General features: G+C 44.0%; 1 protein-coding gene across 3 annotated transcripts in view; it reads right to left on the reverse strand.

Moving 5' to 3' along the window:
- Positions 1-27,238, reverse strand: part of LOC115195565 (receptor-type tyrosine-protein phosphatase mu) — a 310,061-nt gene that overhangs the window by 212,414 nt on the left and 70,409 nt on the right. For all 3 annotated transcript variants that reach the window (XM_029755546.1, XM_029755547.1, XM_029755548.1), the window contains exons 3-5: positions 6,766-7,043; positions 2,124-2,202; positions 159-274 (exon numbers count right to left, since the gene is read on the reverse strand). In XM_029755546.1, the coding sequence (XP_029611406.1) occupies positions 159-274; positions 2,124-2,202; positions 6,766-7,043 (473 nt within the window). The remainder of the gene's footprint in view (positions 1-158; positions 275-2,123; positions 2,203-6,765; positions 7,044-27,238) is intronic.

The raw sequence follows: 27,238 nt of genomic DNA on the forward strand, positions 1-27,238 counted from the left end.
TACCTATTTTAACATAATAAATTAATTCATTTAGCAATGTATTACTTATTATGGACTATGTACACAATTGAAATATCAACTGTAAGAATGACTGTCATGGCCATTCTAGTAGTTATGGAATTCCGGCGTTCCGAGTGTTTAGGTCAAAATGGACTCACCTGTAACCAGAGGTTATGGCTGTCTTGCGGTCGACCGTTAACTGTGCACTGGAACGTGGCAGTCTGCCTGGCGTTGACCTCCACACCTTTGATATGGAGAAAGTGGGGGGTGCTCACTAAAAGAGAGGAAGAGAGAGAGATGTATACAATAACCAAAACCATATTAAGCATGCTAAATACAGTGCTTGCATGTATTGTAGTCTCATCCACTTTCAGTTTAATTTCCTTTGAGTCTAACGGTTTTATTCTTATTGAGATTAATGGGAATTTGTGGTGGTTGTTTTTCTCCCGAATTCCCCTTTTCTCAATTTCTCCAGTAAGCTGAGCACGTATATGGAACCTGCCTCAACTCATACTAATACGGCCAATTATCTTTCAATCCTACCAAAAACAAATCACATTTATTCTCCATTGGCGTTGGCCTAACCTTGGTCTGATCTCTTGAGCCACGCGGGGGAGAAATCTGCCGAGATTCAATCACAAAATGGATCCTTACACTTTTTATTTTTACCTTCTTCCCAGGAGGAGAGTCAGGGACAGCGTTTTCAATTAGGATATTACAGAGGTGAAAGGTCAGGAGGCAAGCTGTGGTGAAAATATTTTAGCCGGGGAAAGTATAAACCTTTCGACTCTCCAGAGTTCAAGGATATTAGAAGAAAGTTTTCACCAGCGCAGCAATAACAGGGATAAAGCAAAAAGGGGAGGAGGGGAGGAAAAGGGGTTAGGGGTCAGGTTGCAAATCAAAATGGAGCCATAAACTATTTTTTCTGGCCCCTGTTCAGGGTTCAGGGCTCCCTGCATTTTGGTCACTATCAAAAACACACACTTCTATGTAAACTTGTTGATATGGTGCGTGCGTAGGGTGGGTTGTCTCCTTACTCCTTAATAGTTTGCCAGTTGAGCTAACAACAAATCTGACTTGGCTGGGGAATCTGGGTCAATCTGAATACATAATGGTAGGTGGGATCACTACCTCACTAACGCACGGATGAAAGTCCATGCCAATGAAATTATGGAAATACGTTTTTAATTAGTTCCCCCTTGTCTCTGTGTTGGAGGCACGCAGGCCGTGGTGGGCGACGACCTTGATTCTGATATCTGAGACGAGGTACACTAGAGTGCGCGCCACGGAACTCTGCGGTAGGCAATTAATACAACTCTTGTGAAGTAACGCGGTGGCCCTGATATCTCCCAGCTCAGCACTCCACCAGTCTTTGGAGTTGAGGGCTAATGGTATTGCCTTGCTTCACCTGGAAAAGAAACGTGGACCGAGGCCAAACTTTGAAGAGCCTAAGTCCCCCTCTTTGTTGACACTTAATCTGTCGAGAGCCGTTGGAAAGTCACACACGAGTCTAGGCTAGTGACGTTGTTCGTAAAACGACTAAACAGAACTGAAATGTGACGAAGAAAAATGTGAGTGGTTCATGCGTGTTTATACCTTTAGTCAACATAATGTGTGTGCTGTACTACGCACTTGCAATCATGCCACATTCTTTGTGTAGTGGTGTTCCTCTGTGCCTGGCTACATGGCGAAGCAAATTTGGCCATTCTATCCGAGGCAATTAGTCTAGCTTCCTCACATGGAATTTCACACATCTGGGGGAGGATTGTGGAACCGGAGTCTTTCCTGGAGAGGAGGGCAATGGCACAACAAGCTCGCCGCCATCCAGTCCTTTTGCCTTTGATTCAAAGGACATATTTAATATGACGGCTTGTGTAGTATATTCTAGCTTCGTTCGTGTCACAGGACTGTGAATATGTTGCCCAGGAATATACTGTATATTGAGTTGGCTATATAGCACAGACATGGGTCGGTAGGTGACAGCAATAACATGTGAGAAGAGGGAGATGGGGGGGCCTGAAGAGTGACAACCCTGTGGTAGTGGGTGACTTATGAGACACGCAAGGGACAGGTGCTACATAGCACATTCATTGTGTGTGTGGGGGGGGGGGGGGGAGACTTACTACACTGGTGGCCTTGCAGTGTGACGTCCTTGATGGCTAGTAGACCTCTTTGTCCTGTGCTCACCGACTCAAAGACAATCTGCAGAGGGGAGGAAAGGAGAGAAAGAGAGGGGGGTAAGAGGTTGGCAGTTGGCACAAACATAAACAGCAACCTCCGTGCACTTCCTGTCATCCTATTCAAGAATGTGTCCCAACGCTCTGTGTCCGCACCCCTCCTCTATTTCTATGGGAACAAGCACTGTTCATGACAAACTGTTCACACCACTCTTGTTGGTGGAGAGAATATTTAACAGGTTTACAGCTTATTTCCTGCAATTCTACACATTTTGCCATGGGATGCAGAGAAAATGTTGCAGTTTTAAAGCACATATTCTTGCAATTCTACACATTTTGCCATGTCGCATTTGTAGTCATCTGATATTTTAATGACTCAAACATTACAACAAAATCTATGGTCTTAAAAACCTAGCTAAAAAGTTATAAATAGCTCTAAGGTGTGCAATGACTGACATGACAAGAGGAAAACTAATGATGCACTAGCCAATTTTGAAATTGTATACCTTACGCATCCTACTATTACATCTTTAAAGTGTGCACTTCTCTTGAACACTCATGGATTTAAAACCATCAAATTGGTGTAAGCATCGGTTGGAGGGAGTTTTCACCATTGCTAATAAATCCATGTCAGGGAATGTGCTAGCGCACTTCAGGAGAAGAGTAGAGAATGGGAACGCAGGCATAGACAACGCTCCTGTGCTCCATTCATTGTACGTCTAGTTAGAGGAGGGAGAAGCTGGCAGCTGCTACAGTTTAAGGGGCCCGGGCCCACGCGTTCAGGCTTCAAACATGGGGCATGAGGCAGGGAGGCGGACGGGGGAAAAGGATTGGGTTACTGTTACATGGACCCTTTCCATTTCAAACAATGGGGCCTGGGTCTATGATGAATGGGTTCATTTATATCCCTGAATCATCATGGCTTCCAGAGAGCATGCTTTAGCTAGGAGACATGTGATATGGGTTGGATCCCCAGCCCACTTCCCCCTCTTCATCAGTGCTGTTACAGTCCGTGAGTGGAATTCAGCCGAGAAAACTGTTTGAGGGTACACACCTCGTAAAGATCGACCTAATCATTTAAATGTTTTTAAAAAAATATGTTGTTTTCTTGTACAGAGTCTCATCCTCCATTTCCCACGGGGAGGAGGGAGGGGAACGGTAGAGAGTCTGTCTGGACTCTGGAGTCATGGTTTCTATGACAGGGTGTCTGTATCATGGGTTCTTTTTTTAACGGCTGCACCTGCGAGGGACGCTCTGTTGCGTTACCACAGTGACGAATAGAGCGGCCCGAATCAGGTTCTCACACTTCTGACCTCGCGGTCCACTTCAGAGGAGTGGCCCCACAGAGACCACATTCCATGGCCCTTATCGCTCAGGAAACAACTGGTTAAAGACGCAAGGGCTGCCTTCCTGTTCACGCAGAGTTTCTGGCAGCACACCCAACAAACTTGGTTTACATCAGAGCTTTTCTATGGGCCAGAAAACGGGCCAATGGGACCTCGCTTTCTGGAGATCCTCCCTCGTTCCCAGTCATTTCATTCCATAAAGTTGTTCCCTATGCACTAGTCCCCTTGTCCTTGTTCACTCACCTTCATGGATTTGGGACAACTGGGCAGCTGTAAACAATGCTGAGACTTAGTTGCCACCATATTCAGTGATCAGTGATGGGAGCAAGGGCAGAAGGGAAGGGAACAACGTTCTGGTATGAAACACACGCCCTCTGTAATGGTTGTGAGTGAACCCTGAATATCTCACTTGACTCGGTAACGGATGACAGAAACGGTCCGTTGGCGGTCGAGGGCAAGAGGACAGATACGATCAAGAACAAAAAGTGCAGCGTTCAAAGTTTCTGAACAACAAAAACAAACACTTAAGATAATAGAACTATGTGGGGCCCAGATATCAGGTTTGTAGAAGCAAAAATAGCAAACCAAAACAAATGTCCGGGGAGACTACAATATCCAAATGTCAGACTACAATATCCAAACACTATGCGCTACGCATTACTTCCTGTAAGAAAACACTGCTACAATTCTAGCCATGATTCTGTTCAAACTCCTTCAATACAGCAGATCCTATGAATGGTAGGTATCATCCCAAATGGCACCCTATTCCCTATATAGGACCTTGGTCAAAAGTAGTGCACTATATAGGGAATAGGGTGCCATTTGGGACACAGCCCTAGGCCTCAGATGTGCGCCTCATACCAAGCTGACGTATGGAGCCCAGAATTATTTGTATTTATTTTTTTATTTAAACTTTATTTAATTAGGCAAGTCAGTTAAGAAGAAATTATTATTTACAATGACGGCCTAGGAACAGTGGGTCAACTGCCTTGTTCAGGGGCAGAACGACAGATTTTTACCTTGTCAGCACATAGATTCGATCTTGCAACTCCAATGCTCTAACCACTAGGCTACCTGCCGCCCCAATTATTAATGGATCTACTGTCTATTCTCGTGGCTCCCCTCATCATGCTTACCACATCAGCTGCTGTAGGATGTATTGTTGTGGGACCATACCTACTACAATGGAACCTATTTAAATATGGCCTTTGTGTGTTACAAGGGAGGGCCAACCGCACCAGTCCCAATGCCCAGTGAACAAATAGGATGAAAATGAGTCATTAGCCATGAAATAACATTGCTGAGCTGAGGCCAAACGAGATGCCTTTAATAAAACCATTCAGATGGGTTTTAATAGATTTGTGTCCCTCTCCTCCCCTCTCTCTTGCTTTTGAGCGACGGCAGAAGCCTCGGCCGCTAATTACGCCTTTAACGAGGGCCTAATTTGCAAAAAGGAAATAAAAACGCGAACGCCAGCGTGCAAAATGTCACAACGTGCCGCCCGGGGTGATTAAAACCAAGGTTGTTAATGTTTGTCGCCGTGGTGATGCTAAGCAACCCGCTCGACCCCGGCGGACACCCAAACCCCCCTCCTCCATGTGTTTTATCTTCTTTAGCTGCACCTGGTGAATGAGCTCAATTAGCCATGATAACGTTCATGTGGCTTGTGGGGGCTAGAGAAGTAGGCTTGATTTGAATGCATAAGCGAATGCGAGTAGTGCTCCTCCGACGCGTGTGTGTTTGTGGGTATTGCTTTACTTCAAGGCGTCCTTAGTGCAACTTCAGGTTCACCACATCTTTTACAAAAAGTATTGTCAGTAAGTTGTTGAAACTTCCTAAGAACAAAAGGCTGACCTCTTATTCATACATAATAGCAGACAGGGAAAAAAGGACCCTTCCTCCCTCTCACACTGTTCATTAAATACTGATGTGATGTCACCCCAATGTTCCTTTACAGATCACCTGGTAATTGTGATTGTGTCTAAAAATGAAATAACAGAGCAGGTGGAGATGAACAACGCAAAATGCCAGGATCAAGATCAGAGTGTGCCGGGCTGGGGAAGACAATAATCACGCCGTGCATTTCAAATATGGTTAATTAAAAGTTTCTCAAAATGCGGCCCAACCATTGCAATGTAATTAGACCTGCGCTGATAGACTTGCATTGTAAACTGAGGGGAGTGAAAACCATACGCTGTAATTACAAAATAAAAGACAAAGTAATTTCTGAATACCAGGTGGTTTTCATTTTGACAAACACTTAAAGATACTGTGCAATTACAGAAACCCCATAATTACTTGCTACATTGCTAATTGGGTATAGAGCTTTGAAGATGGCGCCTTTCCATTGTTAATCTGAAAGAGTAATAGGAAGTCACAGAGAGATGCTCCTTCTGCACGGTGCCTCTGTCAAACAACAGATGGCGGTGATTTCTCTTGGGAAACGTGGAGATGTATTTATCACTCTTTACCGTCGGTCTCGCTAGGGAAAACCTCACAGGCACGTGTGTGAAAAAAACGTGTCTAACAGCCAACACTGTGTGTTAGTGGGAGGAGGAGGGCTCGATGGTGTGACCCACCAACTCCCTCCACACACACACCATCGGCCTTCAATCTGAGGGTCATCCGTGGGGCAGATGACATATTGACGGGCTTACATGCCGGGTCACTCAGTACACACTGACCCTGTGAGCGAGTGTGTGTGTGTGTGTTTGACCTCATGTGGGAGGAAACCAAACATTTGGCATGAGCGGTAATTGCCTCGGCTGGAAATTCACAGCGCTGCTGCCTGACGGCACGATGCTGCACACAAAATGAGTTTAATTTTCAGAGAGGAGAAATATTGGGGAGGTGATAATAGAAAGTGGTTTGACCTCCAGAGACCTTGGAGAATGTGTTTACTGTACTGCCATGGACCCACACTGAGAAAACATGGACTCTGTCAGAGTTCAATATTATTCCCTGCTAATAGGCAGTGTTTAAAGATGGCTCTGCTGCTGGGAAGATGTCCCGATCTGATGGGTTCTTATCTCCACCAACATTACCACTTCATCAGTCGACGTACAGCCCACAGAGGATAATAACACAATGTCTACCATTTCCTAACTGCCCACAGTACAACAGGACTTTGACTTGGACAAAACCTTACATTTTAACAGTAGGGCCCTCACTGACAACCCTACCCCTGGTTCTATGTGCCCCTTTTATAGACACAGCCCATCACCATCTTTATCCCATCTCACCTGGTAGAAGTTGGGCCAGAAGGTGCTGACAGCCAGTTCCACCTGGCGCCAGGTGGGGTAGGCGGGCCCTGTGGCGTTCCACACAGGGATGCCCAGCGGACTGTTGTTCTCCTTGACATAGACGTTGAGCTGGCCCGGGTTGGCACCCTCGCGCTGTCCCGCTACGTAGTACTGGAAGATGAGGCAGTGGGTGTCGTTCTCCTTGAGCTGGGGCATGAGCAACTGGGCCTTCTGGCCCGAGAAACGTCCGCTGGTGTTGACCATCATGAAGGCAGAGTCTGGGGGGGGGGGGGGGGGGGGGGGCGGCGAGAGAAGAGCAGGGTTAGTCATGAGATGGCCACAGCGTGACCTCTACTGAAATTACTAATATCTACAAATGGCATGAATAAACTTGACTAGAAATCGCATATACTTAAAGCAGGAATCAGCAGTTGAAACAACAACGCTTTCTCCCATGCCCTTGCTTCGGTAAAAAGCTGAAGGATGGGGCTGGAGAAATGTAACCACTCAAGATTCAAGGACCGACTACCCATGATATCAAAATGATAGTTTTAATCATGTTTTGAGGCGATAGTGTTTGTTTACATTTACTTTGTTTACAAACTCGCTATTCATGTTTTGAGGCGATAGTGTTTGTTTACATTTACTTTGTTTACAAACTCGCTATTCGAGTGGCCACTCCTGGATAACGTCTCTGTCCCGAAGCAAGAACCAATTAGCCTGGAGCTAGCCTTGCTAGGCCCATCTGCTAGGCACATCTCCCGGCTAGCCAAAGAGGTCCATCAGCCTCTCCTTGGGCTACAATACCTATTTTGCCAACTGGCCTGGACCCCCTCCGACCCATCACGACTGGACCACCAATGTGATTTTCTCAACTGGCTCCGCCGTCGCGTTGTCCCCTGAATGCCCATCAGCTAGCCTGCTAGCCGCGGCCCGCTAGCTGTCCAGAGCACATCGGACTGTTAGCTTAAGAGGAAATTATTTTGCCACTATACCTATTTTGCCATTTGGCCTGGTTTACCACACGGAGCCCTGTTGATCCGTCTGCCGAAGTAATAGCACAAGCGGACCACAACAGACTTTCTTCCGTTGCGACGTCCCTCCAAGGCCCTTCTGCTAGCTTGCTAGCCCCAGCCCGCTAGCTGCCTGAAGGCACTCACTGGACTCCTATGATCACTCGGCTACGCATGCCTCTCGCTAACGTCAATATGCCTTGTCCATTGCTGTTTTGATTAGTAATTATTGCCTTATTTCACTGTAGAGCCTCTAGCCCTGCTCAATACTCCTTATTTAACACTTTAGTTCCACCTACCAAACATGCGGTGACATCACCTGGTTTAAATGATATTTCTAAAGACAATATCTCTTTCATTGTCACTCTATGCACAGGTTTACCTCCACTGTATTCAGATCCTACCATACCTTTGTCTGTACATTATGCCATGAATCTATTCTACCATGCCCAGAAATCTGATCCTTTTACTCTCTGTTCTGAACGTACTAGACAACCAGTTATTTTAGCCTTTAGCCGTACCCTTATCCTACTCCTCTGTTCCTCTGGTGAAGTGGAGGTTAACCCAGGCCCTGCAGTGCCTAGCTCCCCTCCCATTCCACAGGCGCTATCATTTGTTGACTTCTGTAACCATAAAAGCCTTGGTTTTATGCATGTTAACATTAGAAGCCTCCTCCCAAAGTTTGTTTTATTCACTGCCCTAGCACACTCTGCCAACCCGGATGTCCTAGCTGTGTCTGAATCCTGGCTCAGGAAGACCACCAAAAACCCTGAAATTTCCATCCCTAACTATAACATTTTCCGACAAGATAGAACTGCAAAAGGGGGCGGTGTTGCAATCTACTGCAGAGATAGAACTCTGCAGGCTGTCTTACTATCCAGGTCTGTACCCAAACAATTTGAGCTTCTACTTTTAAAAATCCACTTTTCCAGAAACAAGTCTCTCACCTTTGCCGCTTGCTATAGACCACCCTCTGCCCCCAGCTGTGCCCTGGACACCATATGTGAACTGACTGCCCCCCATCTATCTTCAGAGCTCGTGCTGCTAGGTGACCTAAACTGGGACATGCTTAACACACCGGCCATCCTACAATCTAAGCTTGATGCCCTCAATCTCACACAAATTATCAATGAACCCACCAGGTACAACCCCAAATCCGTAAACACGGGCACCCTCATAGATATCATCCTAACCAAATTGCCCTGCAAATATATCTCTGCTGTTTTCAACCAAGATCTCAGCGATCACTACCTCATTAACTGCATCCGTAATGGGTCTGCGGTCAAACGACCACCCCTCATCACTGTCAAACGCTCCTAAAAACACTTCAGCGAGCAGATCTTTCTAATAGACCTGGCCCGGGTATCCTGGAAGGATATTGACCTCAGCCCGTCAGTAGATGATGCCTGGTCATTCTTTAAAAGTGCCTTCCTCACCATCTTAAATAAGCATCCCCCTTTCAATAAATGTAGAACCAAGAGCAGATATAGCCCTTGTTTCTCTCCAGACCTGACTGCCCTTGACCAGCACAAAAACATCATGTGGCGTTCTGCATTAGCATCGTATAGCCCCCGTGATATGCAACTTTTCAGGGAAGTTAGGAACCAATATACACAGGCAGTTAGGAAAGCTAAGGTTAGCTTTTTCAAGCAGAAATTTGCATTCTGTAGCACAAACTCAAAAGTTCTGGGACACTGTAAAGTCCATGGAGAATAAGAGCACCTCCTCCCAGCTGCCCACTGCACTGAGGCTAGGAAACACTGTCACCACCGATAAATCCACTATAATTGAGAATTTCAATAAGCATTTTTCTACAGCTTTCCACCTGGCTACCCCTACCCACAGCCCTGCATTCCCCACAGCAACTCGCCCAAGCCTCCCACATTTCTTCTTCACCCAAATTCAGATAGCTTATGTTCTGAAAGAGCGGCAAAATCTGGACCCCTACAAATCAGCCGGGCTAGACAATGTGGACCCTCTCTTTTTAAAATGATCTGCCGAAATTGTTGCAACTCCTATTACTAGCCTGTTCAACCTCTCTTTCGTATCGTCTGAGATTCCCAAAGATTGGAAAGCTGCCGCGGTCATCCCCCACTCTAGACCCTCACTGCTACAGACCTATATCTATTCTACCCTGCCTTTCTAAAGTCTTCGAAAGCCAAGTTAACAGACAGATTACGGACCATTTCGAATCACACCGTACCTTCTCCGCTATGCAATCTGGTTTCAGAGCTGGTCATGGATCTCAGCCACTCAGCCACGCTCAAGGTTCTAAACGATATCATAACCGCCATCGATAAGAGACAGTACTGTGCAGCCGTCTTCATCGACCTGGCCAAGGCTTTCAACTCTGTCAATCACCACATTCTTATTGGCAGACTCAACAGCCTTGGTTTCTCTGGTGACTGCCTCGCCTGGTTCACCAACTACTTCTCTGATAGAGTTCAGTGAGTCAAATCGGAGGGCCTGTTGTCCGGACCTCTGGCAGTCTCTATGGGGGTGCCACAGGGTTCAATTTCTCTTCTCTGTATTCATCAATGATGTCGCTCTTGCTGCTGGTGATTCTCTGATCCACCTCTACGCAGACGACACCATTCTGTATACTTCTGGCCCTTCTTTGGACACTGTTAACTAACCTCCAGACGAGCTTCAATGCCATACAACTCTCCTTCCGTGGTCTCCAACTGCTCTTAAATGCAAGTAATCCAGCATCACTACTCTGGACGGTTCTGACTTAGAATATGTGGACAACTACAAATACCTAGATGTCTGGCTAGACTGTAAACTCTCCTTCCAGACTCACACTAAGCATCTCCAATCCAAAGTTAAATCTAGAATCGGCTTCTTATTTCGCAACAAAGCATCCTTCACTCATGCTGCCAAACATACCCTCGTAAAACTGACCATCCTACCAATCCTCGACTTCGGCGATGTCATTTATAAAATAGCCTCCAACACTCTACTCAACAAATTGGATGCAGTCTATCACAGTGCCATCCGTTTTGTCACCAAAGCCCCATATACTACCCACCACTGCAACCTGTACGCTCTCGTTGGCTGGCCCTCGCTTCATACTCGTCGCCAAACCCACTGGCTCCAGGTCATCTACAAGTCTTTGCTAGGTAAAGCCCCACCTTATCTCAGCTCACTGGTGACCATAGCAGCACCCACCCGTAGCACGCGCTCCAGCAGGTATATCTCACTGGTCATCCCTAAAGCCAATTCCTCATTGGCCGCCTTTCCTTCCAGTTCTCTGCTGCCAATGACTGAAACTAACTGCAAAAATCACTGAAGCTGGAGACTCATATCTCCCTCACTAGCTTTAAGCACCAGCTGTCAGAGCAGCTCACAGATCACTGCACCTGTACATAGCCCATCTGTAAACACCCCATCCAACTACCTCATCCCCATACTGTATTTATTTATTTATTTATTTAATCTTGCTCCTTTGCACCCCAGTATCTCGCACATTCATCTTCTGCACATCTACCATTCCAGTGTTTAATTGCTATATTGTAATTACTTCGTCACCATGGCCTATTTATTGCCTTCCCTCCCTTATCTTAACACATTTGCACTCATTGTATATAGACTTTTCTTTTCCCTACTGTATTATTGACTGTATGTTTGTTTATTCCATGTGTAACTCTTGTTGTGTGTGTCGAACTGTTGTGCTTTATCTTGGCCAGGTCGCAGTTGTAAATGAGAACTTGTTCTCAACTAGCCTACCTGGTTAAATAAAGGTGAAATAAAATAAAGGAAGCTTATCTCTTGGGTTCTGATAGGGCACGACAGTTGAACAAAGCTCATGAGGAAGTTATATTCTTCAAGAATCAAATGGGTACATATCATTAATTTATTAGTCCAAAAATGAATGCAGCAACTTCAGATTGCCCCTTTAAGATAAGAGAGTCACGTTTTCAATGAGCATAAGTTACACTCACACGTTCAATTATGACAGTTTATTTTTGAAATATTAATTAGACAGGGCAAGTCATTAGGTGAGGTCATCCAATACCCACAGTTTCTGAATGGGCATGTCATGAACAAAACACATATTTGACAGCCGGTGGTAGGTACAGAACAATTGGTGCTGCTTTCAACGTGGCATAATCAGCAGGCTACGTGTTTGTAGAAGATAACTTCACCTGCTGGATTCAGAAACAGGAAACAGCGAACACGGCACATACTGTATTTTTATAACCGTATCCAAGTCTACCACTTAAGTTGATGACAAAGGACAGCTTGGCATTATGACAAGACTAAATCATGGCTAATAAGTGAATACAGTTTGAATCCAAGAGCACAAAGGTTTGAACTGTTTACTCCAGACAGTCTTTATTACAAGACCACAACACAAAAGGAAACAGGCGTGAAGAGAGGATGTCTGCCTCAGTCAGTAGAACAGTTAATGAATAACCCTGATGTGACATTAAGAGAACCTCGCCCATCCTGGCAACCCATCCTGACTATTGACTCTGGGTCCTCTGTGGACAGAGCCTTGAAAGGGCCCGGCGCACTCTCAGCTCATTTAAAAAGGGCCTTTTCAACACTTTTTTTTTTAATGGGCAAAAAGTGGCGCGTGGAGTTTGTTTTACTGCAAAAAGCCCTTGGCCGTTGTTCTGGCTCGTGTACGAGGTGTTCATTATCTACACAGACTGGTATTCTGGAGCCGAGGCACAAGTCTATATTTCGCTCTAAAGTACTGTACTACATGTATGCCTGTAGCGTTTTTCTAAAATAAGAGTGACATAAAAAAAACTAATATTTACACAGGGGCATACATAGTGTGGAATGTACGGCCCGCCAACAATGAATTAGAATTCTCAAATAAGTTATCCTTACTAAGTGCAGTATGCCCAAACAGCACTGTGGAAAATCTAAAAAAGTCTCAAGTGTCACTAATGTATACAGCTCCATTTTTAGCTTTTTCAGAAACCCTGCTTTTCCCTACTGAGGGCTCAATCTCTAACGTCCCCCGTCATGCACTAAAAGCCTAGATGATGGGGATAGTGAAGGATGGAGGGGGGGGACCCTGAGTGGAGAAGAGAACGGGGAAGAGGTCACTTCGTCCCTGGCCTTCAATCCCCACTTCCATTAAAACCTGGAGAATGCGCTGTGCCATGGCAACGTTGAAGTGCTCAGCCCATGGGGCTGCAGTGTCTCATCGGCAACCCTCTCATTAGTACATCTGTGCTCAGGCGTTGGCCTTCCAGGCCTAGAGTGCAGAGCGGGAGGAGGAGTGGGAGGAATCGATACAGTCTGGAGGTAGTCTAGGGTACACAGGGGACAAATCCAGTAGGGACCAATGGGCGCCCTTGACACACACCGCTTTTTGGGTTGAGGACCGTTATTGAAAAAGCTCTTCAATTTTCTCATTTTAATTACCAAGGCAGTAGCTTAGACAGTGAAAGGGTTGGCAAACCGGGAAGAGTTTGCATTGAATGGATCTCTGACGTTATTCAAGGCCGGTCGTGTTTTCTCGATGATTGGGGTACTACGTTGGGAAAAACACCCTCATTTAGGTATATTTAGTTCACTGTAAACAGTGCTGTGGCTTTAAACATGAAACCTCTCCCTACTGTTTGCAATACTCTGAAGAATCCGAGGCCTTCAACCTAGAAGGTAAAATTATTTTCAACAAGAGCCATCTATTCAGGTGGTGAACAAAAGAGATGTTCACAAGCTCTATACATGCAACCAGAGTTAGTGCTAACAAGCAGATGTACTGCTGTCCACAATTTGTACTGCAGTTGTAGCTCCAACTTGTAGTACAGGAGGAATAATCAGTCATCCTAGGTGAGTCAGTCCCTAGCGCCAGTGTCATCAGTACTGTAGGTTGGCACATGCACGGACTCACTTCCTCTATATAATTAGACAGAAAACTACAATCCAATGATTTAACCTCTCCGCCCCTGGCTGTAGTATTAAGACAGAGGCTCCCCTCCAGTGACATGTCCAGTCTTGTGCATTAAAGTGTGCCTTTTCCCACTTAATTCAGATTAAAACGTAGAGCAGGGTGTGGAATTACCACCCAGCCCTCTCATTTCCCAGGCAACTCCATTGTTGATCGCCTCTGGCCTGCGGCACCGAGGGCTGTCATTTGATCACTCATAATAATAATAATAATGGCATTGTGTCAAGGAGCCCATAGAGCCTCCGGGATTGTGTTTAAGGTTGATAGGAACTTTAGTCTGGTGCGGTAATCCTTTTTAGAATTGGTGGTTCCCCCACTCTGTTTAAGAGTCTTTAAAACCACTGGGCTCATAGTTGGTATCGACAGCTGGTTATTCATTTCATGGGTACAAGTCCTCAGTGCTCACCAAAATACCATTGTAAAACAGTTCAGCTGACAGTTCCTCCTCCTCTCAAGGTGGCTCATATCTTCCATGTTGCTTTTACTTGACACAGAGAAGTGTGATATCTTCTGATGACAGACACACCCAGAACACAACCAAATCTGTTCCCAACCTCATGTTATACTATCGACCTCCAAAGCTCAGATGACCTCTCTCTGTCCCTACAGACACCAGTACATCTGGCGATGATCACGACCAAGCTCCAGACAGAGCACAGGTTCCCACAGCCACCAAGTCACCGACGTCAGCAATTTCTCTCAATTCATTTCATATTCCAAAATTTGAGAGAAATAATCTCTGTGCATATTTTTCTGGCATCTTTTATTTCAGCTCATGAAACATGGGACCAACACTTTACATGTTGCGTTAATATTTTTGTTCAGTATAGAAACAGTCTAGGAGACAGTGGTGCAGAGCACTATTTTCTTGGGCAGCCTTATCAGAAAAATGCTGCTTTCACAAGGGAGTATGTCTTTCATGATTCATTAGTTAACTTCTAACTCCATCCTTGACATGATATCTAAACTAGGCCTTTTAATAGAGTCATCTCTAATGTGCCTTCAGAGCATAGTGTTTAGCTGCACATTGGCATCTAGACAACAGGTATATAATGCCTGTCACTAGAATAACTCATTCTGCCGTGATCAGAAGAACACTTACGTTTCTTTACAACTCACTATGTACAGTTGAGAGACAGGGACACCTTTTATAAGTGGAGACCTACTCTCTACTTGCATTGAAACGACTACTAGAAACACCAGAGCACTTTCAAGGGATTCTTCACCTCTTATTTTCAGAGCTGTCATATTCCAGGAGGAAAAGATACAGACGAGACAAGGAGGCACTGTTACGGCATTTTAATTTCAGACAGTTTGTGTGTGTATATAAAAAAAATATACATACATGCACACACACACACACACACACACACACACACACATATATATATATATGCATTATGAAATAATGACAATAGTGAACATTCAATTGCCAAAACATTGAACATATTAAATTGTCTCCGTCAGGTCTACAAATGGGTAAAAAAAAAAAAAGGAAATCGCTATGTATATATATATATATATATATATATATATATATATATATATTCAGCTGTGTATATTACGTAGTTTTTATTTGCTGACTTTATTATTTGTAATTCGTTAAAGTCAGCATCTCATCATCTCTGCTTAGGCAGTAGCAGCCAGCCAGCCAAACCATCTAACAATACCTCTGAGCTCTGTCATCCTATTTAGCTAGCCTAGCCTGCACCTAAGTATGCTGCAGAGCTGTTAGACAAAATACATTTTCCTAGTTCTTCAAAGTAGATATATTTTCACAAACTCTCCATCACTCTAGTTGTGTATATTCCTCTCTCATGCTGTCTATGTGATCTGTGTGCATCTAACCTAACTAGCAAATGCAGGTCTCTGTCCGAGATGGAAAGAACCGGTCATTGTAGTTAATTACCATGTTTCTGCGCTGAACTAGGTTGAATATTTGCTTAGTGAAAACTAAAACTCCCTTAAGCCCAGCATCCAACATAGTTCTTGATTTGATTTCTCTCATGAATGATTTGATTTCTCTATAGAGAAACACCACGTTGGGCTCAAAACAACAACAACACTCAATGGAATAGAAGTAATTGAACCAATGGTGAATTTGATTAATCGCTCAGCAATAATATGAAGTGACACTGGAATATAAAATGTTCTGGATTACTCCGTCCCTGTGTTTCTTAAGACTATTTCACCGACAGAACACTACATTGTTATATAAACTATTTTGTAAATTATAATATATAATATTTTTTTTTACTGTTAATGTTTAAGTATTTTGTAATGATCCATTATGCATCCTCTTTATCTCAAGGGGGCATGTGTAAACTGACTGTACACGCATCTTCTGCTGTTATTTCGACACAACAGTATTGATGTGTAAAAGTTGCATGAGAACAAGGTATTGCACTACCGACTTCGCATTTGTGTCACTTATAATGCACAATCCATTCATGATTGTAATGTTAAAACCTTGTTTTTGTGCTGTGTGTTACAGTGGTTCGTCCTTTAAAAGTTGCAGCGTACTGCGGCGCAGCTTGCATGGTGCCGCAGAATTCTATGGCACGTTATTTAAGTGCCAACCACTGGTACCATTAACGCCAGAGGGCATCTTTGAGAAGCATGTGATAGCCTTCAATAGTGGCTGTAATAGAGAATTGAAAATCTTTTTTTTGTACGAACATTTATATGGGAGTGATTAAGATATTTTGCTTAATTAATATTATGGTGTTTCTATTCCAAGAAAAATGAAAAACCCTCTGGGTTTCCGTCAGGATGGAATGGAAAATATGGCGCTGTACAGCGTGACGGTCGGAAGTAGGCTACAGTACTGGGCTATTTAGCTAAAGAATCCCTGTGTCGTGTGGGCACGCAGGAGACCGGGGTTCAATTCCCGATGGGGAGGAAGGAGTAGGTTGTTCTTGTAAATAAGCATTTGTTCTTAACTGACTTGCCTAGTTAAATAAAGGTTACACTAACAGCATAACATTTCTACACCCTAATTGTAGTCTAACCAATACCCAAACAGAGATTGTCAAAATAAAAATCTCATTGATTTATCAAGACCAATACTTCTCTCAGAGTAGCGTGAAACGGTGCTAAAATAGTTGTAGGCTATTGCTTCAAATTCTATTGTTTCTAACTTCAATATGCTCTTTAAATAAATAAGACCTACACCACTTTTAACAGCCCATTACTCAACAATAGTGAGATTCATGTCACCTACGGTAGGCCTACAGTATATCGAAAGACATGACTCTGCCAATAATTACATATAGAGGATTGGAGGACTCTAAATTAAAACCAAAAGCCACCTCATGGGTCTCCCGGTGGCGGCCGGTACGGGTATCTGTAGCAACGCATTTTGCATTGCAAAATAGTGTCCTGTTAATAGCCCGTAATGGGCTATTATACTGTACATGGTGTCCAGGTCAGTATAACCAAAACATTTCTTTATTAAAAGACGAGCAGAAAGAATGTTGGTACTTATTTATTTTGATCAAAAGCCATGAATGAGTGAGTCACTCAGCTTTATGTAGGTGCTGGCTATTTGACTGTCATCAACTTGATAATATATACTGCTCAAAAAAATAAAGGGAACACTTAAACAACACATCCTAGATCTGAATGAAAGAAATAATCTTATTAAATACTTTTTTCTTTATATAGTTGAATGTGCTGACAACAAAAATCACACAAAAATAAATCAATGGAAATCCAATTTATCAACCCATGGAGGTCTGGATTTGGAGTCACACTCAAAATTAAAGTGGAAAACCACACTACAGGCTGATCCAACTTTGATGTAATGTCGGGCCAGTCCATAGCATCAATGCCTTCCTCTTGCAGGAACTGCTGACACACTCCAGCCACATGAGGTCTAGCATTGTCTTGCATTAGGAGGAACCCAGGGCCAACCGCACCAGCATATGGTCTCACAACGGGTCTGAGGATCTCATCTCGGTACCTAATGGCAGTCAGGCTACCTCTGGCGAGCACATGGAGGGCTGTGCGGCCCCCCAAAGAAATGCCACCCCACACCATGACTGACCCACCGCCAAACCGGTCATGCTGGAGGATGTTGCAGGCAGCAGAACGTTCTCCAAGGCGTCTCCAGACTCTGTCACGTCTGTCACATGTGCTCAGTGTGAACCTGCTTTCATCTGTGAAGAGCACAGGGCGCCAGTGACGAATTTGCCAATCTTGGTGTTCTCTGGCAAATGCCAAACGTCCTGCACGGTGTTGGGCTGTAAGCACAACCCCCACCTGTGGACGTTGGGCCCTCATACCACCCTCATGGAGTCTGTTTCTGACCGTTTGAGCAGACACATGCACATTTGTGGCCTGCTGGAGGTTATTTTGCAGGGCTCTGGCAGTGCTCCTCCTTGCACAAAGGCGGAGGTAGCGGTCCTGCTGCTGGGTTGTTGCCCTCCTACGGCCTCCTCCACGGCTCCTGATGTACTGGCCTGTCTCCTGGTAGCGCCTCCATGCTCTGGACACTACGCTGACAGACACAGCAAACCTTCTTGCCACAGCTTGCATTGATGTGCCATCCTGGATGAGCTGCACTACCTGAGCCACTTGTGTGGGTTGTAGACTCCGTCTCATGCTACCACTAAAGTGAAAGCACCGCCAGCATTCAAAAGTGACCAAAACATCAGCCAGGAAGCATAGGAACTGAGAAGTGGTCTGTGGTCCCCACCTGCAGAACCACTCCTTTATTGGGGGTGTCTTGCTAATTGCCTATAATTTCCACCTGTTGTCTATTTTATTTGCACAACAGCATGTGAAATGTATTGTCAATCAGTGTTGCTTCCTAAGTGGACAGCTTGATTTCACAGAAGTGTGATTGACTTGGAGTTACATTGTGTTGTTTAAGTGTTCCCTTTATTTTTTTGAGCAGCGTATAATGATATTTTGGAAGTTATTTCATTTAAAAAAATTTAAAAAAAACCCAAAAGAGTGATTTGTAATCTGAATAAAGGCCAAAATGATATTTGTAAATGCCAAAACATTTCTGTTTTTAGAGGGACAGAAACGCTGGGCCAATTGTGCGCTGCTCTATGGGACTCCCAATCATGGTTCGATGTGATACATAACAATAATAACTTTTTGTTGTATTATTGGTTTTGTCTTTTCTGGTGGATTAAACTGAAATTGCAACCAATCACGGCCGTTTGTGATACAGCCAACCTAACTAAGAAATACAATTGACGATAGAATTCTCCCCCTACCCTCCTTCTAGGCAAGTCTATTGTCCAGCTACCTGCTAATAGCCATAATGGTGCTGTACAACGTCACCGTGTGTGTTTGAAAGAATATTTTCCAGTAAGCAACAATTTGTTTACCTTCATTAGACAATTTTGTTTCAATATTTCTGTAATTCAGTGATATTTATTCCCATAGTAATTCGATATGGATCCATAACTAAATAAACAAACATCGGCATTTTGAAAGAGTATTTTTATTATTATTTTATTTAGGAAAGCATAAAGATGCCATTATTAGTTACATTGTTTTAGTTTGAACATGCAGACTGGCACTACGACCAGCGGTAAAAGTTTCCCTAGTCAGCGCCATTATTAATGCAATGCCCCTTACTTAAAGTGTTGCTCTGTGCTACCCAGTGTGCCGGGGTGGGGGTCCACCCCTTCCTCCCCCCCCCCTCCCCATGGGCTAGGTCCTTCTTCTGTGTGCGGCTCTGTGGCCCATCCTGTGCCCCTTGCCCTCGTGCCGTGAACCTCGTGCACTTTCAGTGGATACAGCTGGAGAACTGCAAGGCAATCCCATTGTGCGCCACTCGGGAGCCATGAACAATATGACCAATATATATTGTCCTGCTAATAACAGAGCTAATAATATATCTGTGAGAATATCTAACGGGCTTTTATATAATTCTAAATTAATAATAATCGCTTCGTTTAAAAAATTGTATTTTGAAGATGATTTTGTTTTCAAATAACGTAAAATGAGCGAGAAAAAGGACATTTTTGAACATGGAGTGAGACATTGTCACACATTTTTAAATAAAGCCAGTTATTTATTTAGAATGATTTATTTGTGTTTTTAGAAACATAGAAACCAAAAACCTACAGTCATCTCATGGGTCTCCCAGTCGAGGCCGGCACGGGTATTGAACCAGCATATGTAGCAAGACAGCTTGTACTGCTATGCAGTGTCTTAGACCGTTGCACCACTCAGGCGCTGTACAATGTGACTGGTCGGGAGTGGCCTACAGTACTACAGTAAGAGCAAAATAATAAAAACTTAGTGTAACAACAGTTTTGGTAAGTAATACTGAAGTTGTGCATAATTATCAGTTTCTATTTAGGTTTATGTCGCTCATTGATTGTCAGTTCGAGACACAGTAGGACCCAAAAGCATAATCAGTGCTCTAACTCCCCCTTGTGCTGGTCTGGAGCAATGAAGTGGTGACGCAGGGTACCATACTAAACCACAAATTACCTCTAAGTCCCGCAGGATAATCGCAAAACTTTTAGTGGAGCAACCACTGTAGTTATGATAGCAGGTATCAGCCTCCTCTAGTGCAAGGTGGTCTGGACGTGAATCCAGTTGCTAAGCTCTCCGATACACTTGAGAGCCTTTAGTGGCGCCAAACATGTAAGAAATGTGAAAAAAACCTTGGCTTTTTGAAAAGGCAATTACGCTTGCATTCTAACTAATGGACTTGGCATGGGAAGAACATTACACACCTGGCATGTGCTGTTCCTGTCCCCCCCATTAGACCAACAAAACATTTTTTTTACCCTTGAAAATAAAGGAGGCAATCTGTTGTCGATTTGTCTGCTACAAGTATTCTGTCACCAAATCAGCACCTCTGCTGGCATCATTTGTGGTGTTGCACTCGAGGATGACACTCGCTAACCGACGCAGCTGAGTTTACCCTTGGTGCTCAAGGGCTGCCGGAGAGACGGGTCTTATTTATCATGAGATACACCGCAGCAGGTAGAGACCTTGGGATCTTGGCTTCTGAGTGTTCGCCAAGGGTGAAATCACCAGCATGGTAAGAGAGGGAGGAATCTCTTGTAGGTGCACTACTTGAACACCTGTCATTACATTATATCGGTATCCTCGCCATCTTACCTGACAGAAAAACGAGCGTATTATTTACACTAAGGTCAAGAGGATCAAACTGAACCAGTTTAGTTGGGAACCTAAGAGTCAAAAGCCAAGACCACACGTTTCAGTTTCTTCTGAGTTTTGAAAACATGACATGATATAAATACAAAAAAGCATTAACTAATGCAGGAATTCACACAGCGAGTCTCACTTTGAATATAAATACACCTCACACAGCTGTGAGACACATGACCCTTGCAACTCATACCAGTGGTGAAAAACCCCATCAGCTAGCCTAGATTTTCTCCGTCTCCATAGCTAAGCAGTTATTTAACGTATCCCTCTCCACCTTTTACTTAATGTGACCACACAATGAAGGCTCTGCGTACACTGCGTAATTTGCTAACTATATTAGAGGCACATTAGGGTCAGAAAGTTTCTATGGATTGAGAGAAACAGAGGAGAGGAAGGAGAGAGAGGAGAGGAAGGAGAGAGAGAGGAGAGGAAGGAGAGAGGAGAGACCGGAGAGGAGAGCGTGCAATAAAAAAAATGAATAAAAACGTTTGCCATTTCCAGCTCCCATTATGAACGGATATCGACCTTGTCAGTTGATGATGTTCATGTACTCTATTTTTCCTCATTGAGCTTTTGACATGGGTGAGAGAAGAATGACTCATGCATTTTAAAATGGTCAAACACAGATTGCCCGAATCCAATTTTTCCTAGGCCCACAAATGATCATGCATCAATCATTTTCTGGTGGGATGACATGCAACAAAAGGAGAGAACAACTTTTTCCCTCCCTCCTTCCCTCCCTCCCTCCCTCCCTCCCTCTTTGAGGGATAAATTCTCAACAATGAATTTCTCTGCTGAATTGATTTTGGGCTAAGTGCAGTGGGGCCTTCTCGGTGGAAAGAACGCATAGGAACAAGTGGAATAGTGGCCTTCATTTCTGGTTAAATGGAACAACCACTGTTCCAGCGCATGTTTAAAAAAAGAGAGCGCCGTTAGCCATCAAGCCACATTCACCCGAGCACTTAAATATTTCAGCACAATTTAAGAGATGAAACGTGAGAGGGAGTGAATCAGTGCAAAAGGGGGGGGGGGGTCTAAGGCAGCGGGAGAGAGGTGCGAGGAGACAATATTGTCAGTGCAATTGTCTTGTTGGTTCCACTCCAGCAGAATTGTTAAGGCATGTAAACAGCTCCCCGCGAGCCAGCAAGACTGGTAATGAGATTTTTCTACATGGGAGGAAACATCATTTCTCACTTAGAGCATGGATCAATGCCCTTCGACTGGGAAAAGGATTAGAAAATGTGTATTTTAATCATTAGCGTTTGGCCGTGCGCTGTTATTGGAGGCGCCATGCAACTGCATAAAAAAGTGGGGCGAGGACTGGGAGTAGAGTTTATTCTAATACAGAGAGGGATCTTGGGACAGAATGTGACAGCTAAACAACTGTCTCAACTGTAGGAGCTGAGGGAGAGCAAACTTTCTACGGCATTTTTCTTTTTTCCCAATCAACATTTAAAGCATGATCCAGAGTACGCTGGAAAATACATCTAGATGAGCACCTAGAAAATAAACTTCACTGAAAGGATTAAAAACCTCATTTCGAATCAACTCTAGCGTCACGACTTGACAAAGCATGAGTCGTATGTCTGCCGTGATGACTTGCCGAAACAAATCTAAGCATACCAGCCTCCCTTCAGCCAGATGTCTAGGTATGAAAGGCCCACGTCCTACAAGGCAGACTGATTCAAGGTCTACATTATGTATTATAACACACAACTTTACTTTCTACTCTTCACTGACTTTTAGAAGTACACAAATCAATAACAATTCATGATTTCAAATGATACTCTGCCATGGCAAACCAACGCTGCTATAGCCTTGCATGCACTCATGCACGCCTGCGCACACACACACACACAGTTCATTCCCCATGGGATTCCGTTGATGAGCATATTTGTTTAGAATCAGATAAGTTGTTCTCTTTTGCAGTGCAGACTAATGAATGATTGAGGCTGGGGCTAAGCAGCAGAAGCAGGTGCTGCTCTTGTAACAAGGATGTGCTGTCTCTCCACTTATTGATTAACCTTCACATGCAAAGTACTTTGTAAATTGAAGTTGGGCTTATTGGAAATGGGATATGTGTAAGACCCGGTGATGAATAGTCAGAGAGTGTGGCGGAGGGGGGGTTGAAATGGCTCCTCAAATGGTTGGTTTTGAAATGGCTCCTCATTTCAATACGAACCCCAGTGTAAATACTTTCAAGGAACGCGGACATTTCCCATTGAAAGGCCCTCATGAGGAAAAGTTGACTTGAACTTCACGATCCTAATGACCTTTACCAGGAGGTCACCGGAATAGGGAGCAACAATGATGCATGTAGAAACTTAGTATGGAATCATCCTGTTCATGAGCTATTCATGCTGAACGAAGGATAGACACAAAACTGTCCAACCATTCTTGAATGTAATAACCGTTCCAGCACAACATGCATTTTAAAAATGCAATTAGGAACAGGGCAATAACATTATTTGCCTTGCTCTTAAATGGGTTCAATGCAGGCAATGTATAACAAGGGCCTTTCTACAATTGTTACGGTAATTGGAGACACACTCAACAGCAATACAAAATGAGCATGCGAAACTACCTGCTTAAGTTCATGAAGTAACCAACACGGTGAAAAGGAGACCCAGCAGCTCCAAGCCAGATGATTAGCCAGCATCCTCCCTTCTCTCACTCTCTCTCTCTCTCCCTCTTAAGAGAGAGGCCCTGTGGAACTCTAGGAAGGTTGGCTCCCCAGACCGGCAGGTGTCCATGACTTCAGGGCCGCACCTGTGGCGCTGGCCAGGTAGGAAGCCTGCCAATGGCACCACCAACCATCCAACCTCACAGGTGCCAACCTCTCCCTTACTGTGCCAGGTCTACAGCCGCTATCCTTTACAGCCAGGGTTAGGTTATTTGTGACATAGAAAGTCATCCACCTGCTATTTTCCGTAACTAAACACTTTGTAAACGTATCTTTCTGTTCTTCCTGAAACACCATTTACATAACGAGCATGGGCAGCTCCTTTGGACTACATTAGCAGTTTTAATAGGGAAGAGGACCTTGAGATGGCTAGTGAGTGACTCCGCTGACTATGTGAGCCTACAACCCCCTCTAATGAACACAATCGCACAGTGACTAAGGACAGCGAAGCCTTTTGAAAAGACGCTTTGGTCGACAGAAGGAAGTATGATTGAGAGCGCTGCATTGATCGTACACAATCGCTTCCTGATGTCTCAGATTTCCTTCATGTGTCTGCTGTAAAGGAAAAGGAGGTTGTTTTCAATGGGGCCCTGATAACACAAGACTATGGTAAAAGGGGGATTTAAACAGTCATGTAAAATGCCAGTGGCACAAGGACATTGTCTCAGTGCAGTCGTGGATCCTTCTAGGTGCAACTACTTATACTCTCTGAAACCTAACTTGCATAACAATCAAAGAAGATTCAGTGTCTCACAGCAGAAGGAGACACGAATCAATGTGGTACAGACTGTGTTGCTTTCATGAACGATTGATTATTCGGCTCATTTATGGATCTGGAGCCTCTCGGTGCATTAGAGCAAACATATTTCAGATGATATTTTTGTGAAATGTATCTTAAAGTGCTATGTATTACCTATCCTGTTGCCTAGTAACTTTATCCCTACCTACAGTGCGTTCGGAAAGTATTCAGACCCCTTGACATTTCCACATTTTGTTAGTCTTTTTAAAAAAAAAAAATCCTCATCAACCTACACACAATTTAATCTATTTTAGAATAAGGCTGTAACGTAACTAAATGTGGAAAAAGTTAAGGGGTCTGAATACTTTCCGAATGCACTGTAAATGTACATATATACCTCAATTACCTCGTACCCCTGCACATAACTCAGTACTGGTATCCCGTGTATATCAAAGTTAGTTACTCATTATGTATTCATTCCTTGTGTTATTATTTTCTATTGTTTTCTCTGCATTGTTGGGAAGGACCTATAAATAAGCATTTCCCTGTTGGTCTACACCTGTTGTTTCTGAGCATGTGACAAATACATTTGATTTAAACTATCTTTGTGTAGTACAGGGAGGATGTTTAAAGACGTCCTTTTTCCCCCCCAAACACTTCCAGCTTGATAGAAAATAGGCCTCAACCTTGAGGCTTTGAGGATGTGTAAGGGAGTAATAGCATTATCACATTTTATCCCACAAATTAGAGGAGCCAAATCTAATCCATTCACTTAGACGACGGTATCGTTTCTAATCACGCAGTCAAAGTATGGAAGACTGTCCATAACTTTCCTTTTACATATTTCATAATCACCAGCCCGACCGGCCCAAATGTCTCCATTTCCTGCTGGAAGCCTTTACCTTTTCACCATGTCTCAATGACTTCATCTATTCCACTAAATAGTGCATTAAAAAGAGCTCTCATCTCGCCGGTATCAACTCATTTAGCTCACAGGGAGTCTAGAGTGAGTGCTAATCAAAAGACCAGTGGTTGGAGGTATTATATCTTTTTTCAATTAGCTTTTTTCAGTAAACGATGGAGGGGCCGGTCGCCCAGCGCGGCATGCTGGATGTAATTTGCCGTAATGACTGTGGCGCTCATTATGGCCGAACGCTGTCAGGTCCTAAACTTGTAGATCATTACTGTGGTTCGATTTCATCCGGAGAGAACCACTCTTCACACCTCCTGTTCCCCCTCCACACAGCCCTCCCAAACCCTCCTGTCCTACGTCCACCTCGAGCACTCACCGCCGTCCGCTAATATGATTCACTCAGAGGTCGCTCAGAGTGGGGCAAACAAACAACGTTTTCCAAATGGGCGATGTGGAGGCCGTGGAGGCCGTGGCGGCGAGCTCTCTCGCCACTCCAGGATTTGTGCCTCTAATCCCGTCCACATTTTAACGAGGAGGAGTTTCAGCAGGTGCTGTGCACCTTGAGTTTAGCAAGAGTCTTAGCTGAGAACCCACTCCCAGAGAGTCTGTGCTGAGCATGCACTTTCGAGCCACAATGTCAAATCAACCCCGTCGGAAAACAAAGAAAAAAAAGAAGAAAAAAAAGAGTCAAAAAGTGGAGACTTGACAGAAAAGCCTAAATCCTTAACAAGATCCCACTGATTGCTGTGTATTATCAAAACATAGCAAGACTTTTCTGAATCCCCATCTCAAGTCTGTATGTTGGCTATGGTCTCTAAGGATTCAGCCTTTGACACAAAAGTAATCAGTCACCACGAACACCCAACGTGCCTACAACTTAAGTTGCAGCAGAAACAACGTGGCACCTGCACTGCCAAGTCAGTGACTAAGTCAAGGTGACAAATGACACAAATTAGCTCCGTTGTCCAGTAGTTGTTAATCAGAGTCCATTGTGTACAGGTCGTTTCGTCTCAAGTTGGTCAAGGCTGGTCTTTTAATGTTGTGCGTCTCTTTAACCAGGTCTCCAGTAACCCTGGCCGGTGGTTGTCTCGCACACATTAGAAACTAATAAAGTCTCACAACACGTCAACAGCTTTCGTGGATTGTGTGAACGCTCCCCCTCCAATGTTTCTGCCATGTTTACCATCTGTTTCCTTAGAAACCAACAGATACTGTAGTTCTAGTCAAAATAACAAGGGGGGCATAGGGGTTTGGAAGATTGACACAGAAAAGTCAATTGTGTTCTGATCAGATATGCATTTGCAATAATGTGTGTCGTAAGTTCTCTATTGCGTGGGCCTCGATGTTCACCCCTTCCCTCCTCTGCCATGGTACAGAGGGGATATTTGCAGATATGTGGGAGGTCTTTGTGATCGTAAAGAGCCTGTATCTTCGATCTATAAGAGGTATGCAGCCTTCGCTTCAGGGAACAACCGTATCAAGTCAAACCAATCGACTATTTATGGCTTATTTCCGAAGCGAAGAAACGAGAAGAGTAGTAGTAGTACTACTAGTAGTACTAGTAGTAGTAGTAGTAGTAGTAGTAGTAGTAGTAGTAGTAGTGTCTTTCCTCTGGCACCTCAGAGTTTCATGGCTTGAGGCTGTGTGTTTGAAACTTGCAGCTGATGGCGTGAATTCTATAGTTGTCAAAGTTTGATTGTGTTATACATAGGTAGAATCAATAGTTCTACATCACATTGTTCTTGCGGGTCGTGGTTTTATGATGCAGATTATCAGTAGGTGTATAATGCATGAAGGTTGTGCCCTTTTTATTGATAGGGCTTCAGGTAAAAGCCCACTGATTATGGAAATTATTATAAAGTTGACTTTGTCCAACATGGCACCCAAAGCAATTTCCTTTCCTCTTTCATGGTGTGAAAGGTTGTCTTTCTCACCTCTTGCCGCTCTCAGCTAGCACAGAGCTAAAACACACACTGGGCTCAGTACCACATTCCCAAATTCACTACGCTTATTCCACCCTTCCCCTGGTTGATTCCGGAAGTCTTTTCTGTATGGC

Source organism: Salmo trutta, chromosome 6, assembly GCF_901001165.1.
Source record: "Salmo trutta chromosome 6, fSalTru1.1, whole genome shotgun sequence".
In the NCBI taxonomy this organism is placed as follows: Eukaryota; Metazoa; Chordata; class Actinopteri; order Salmoniformes; family Salmonidae; genus Salmo; species Salmo trutta.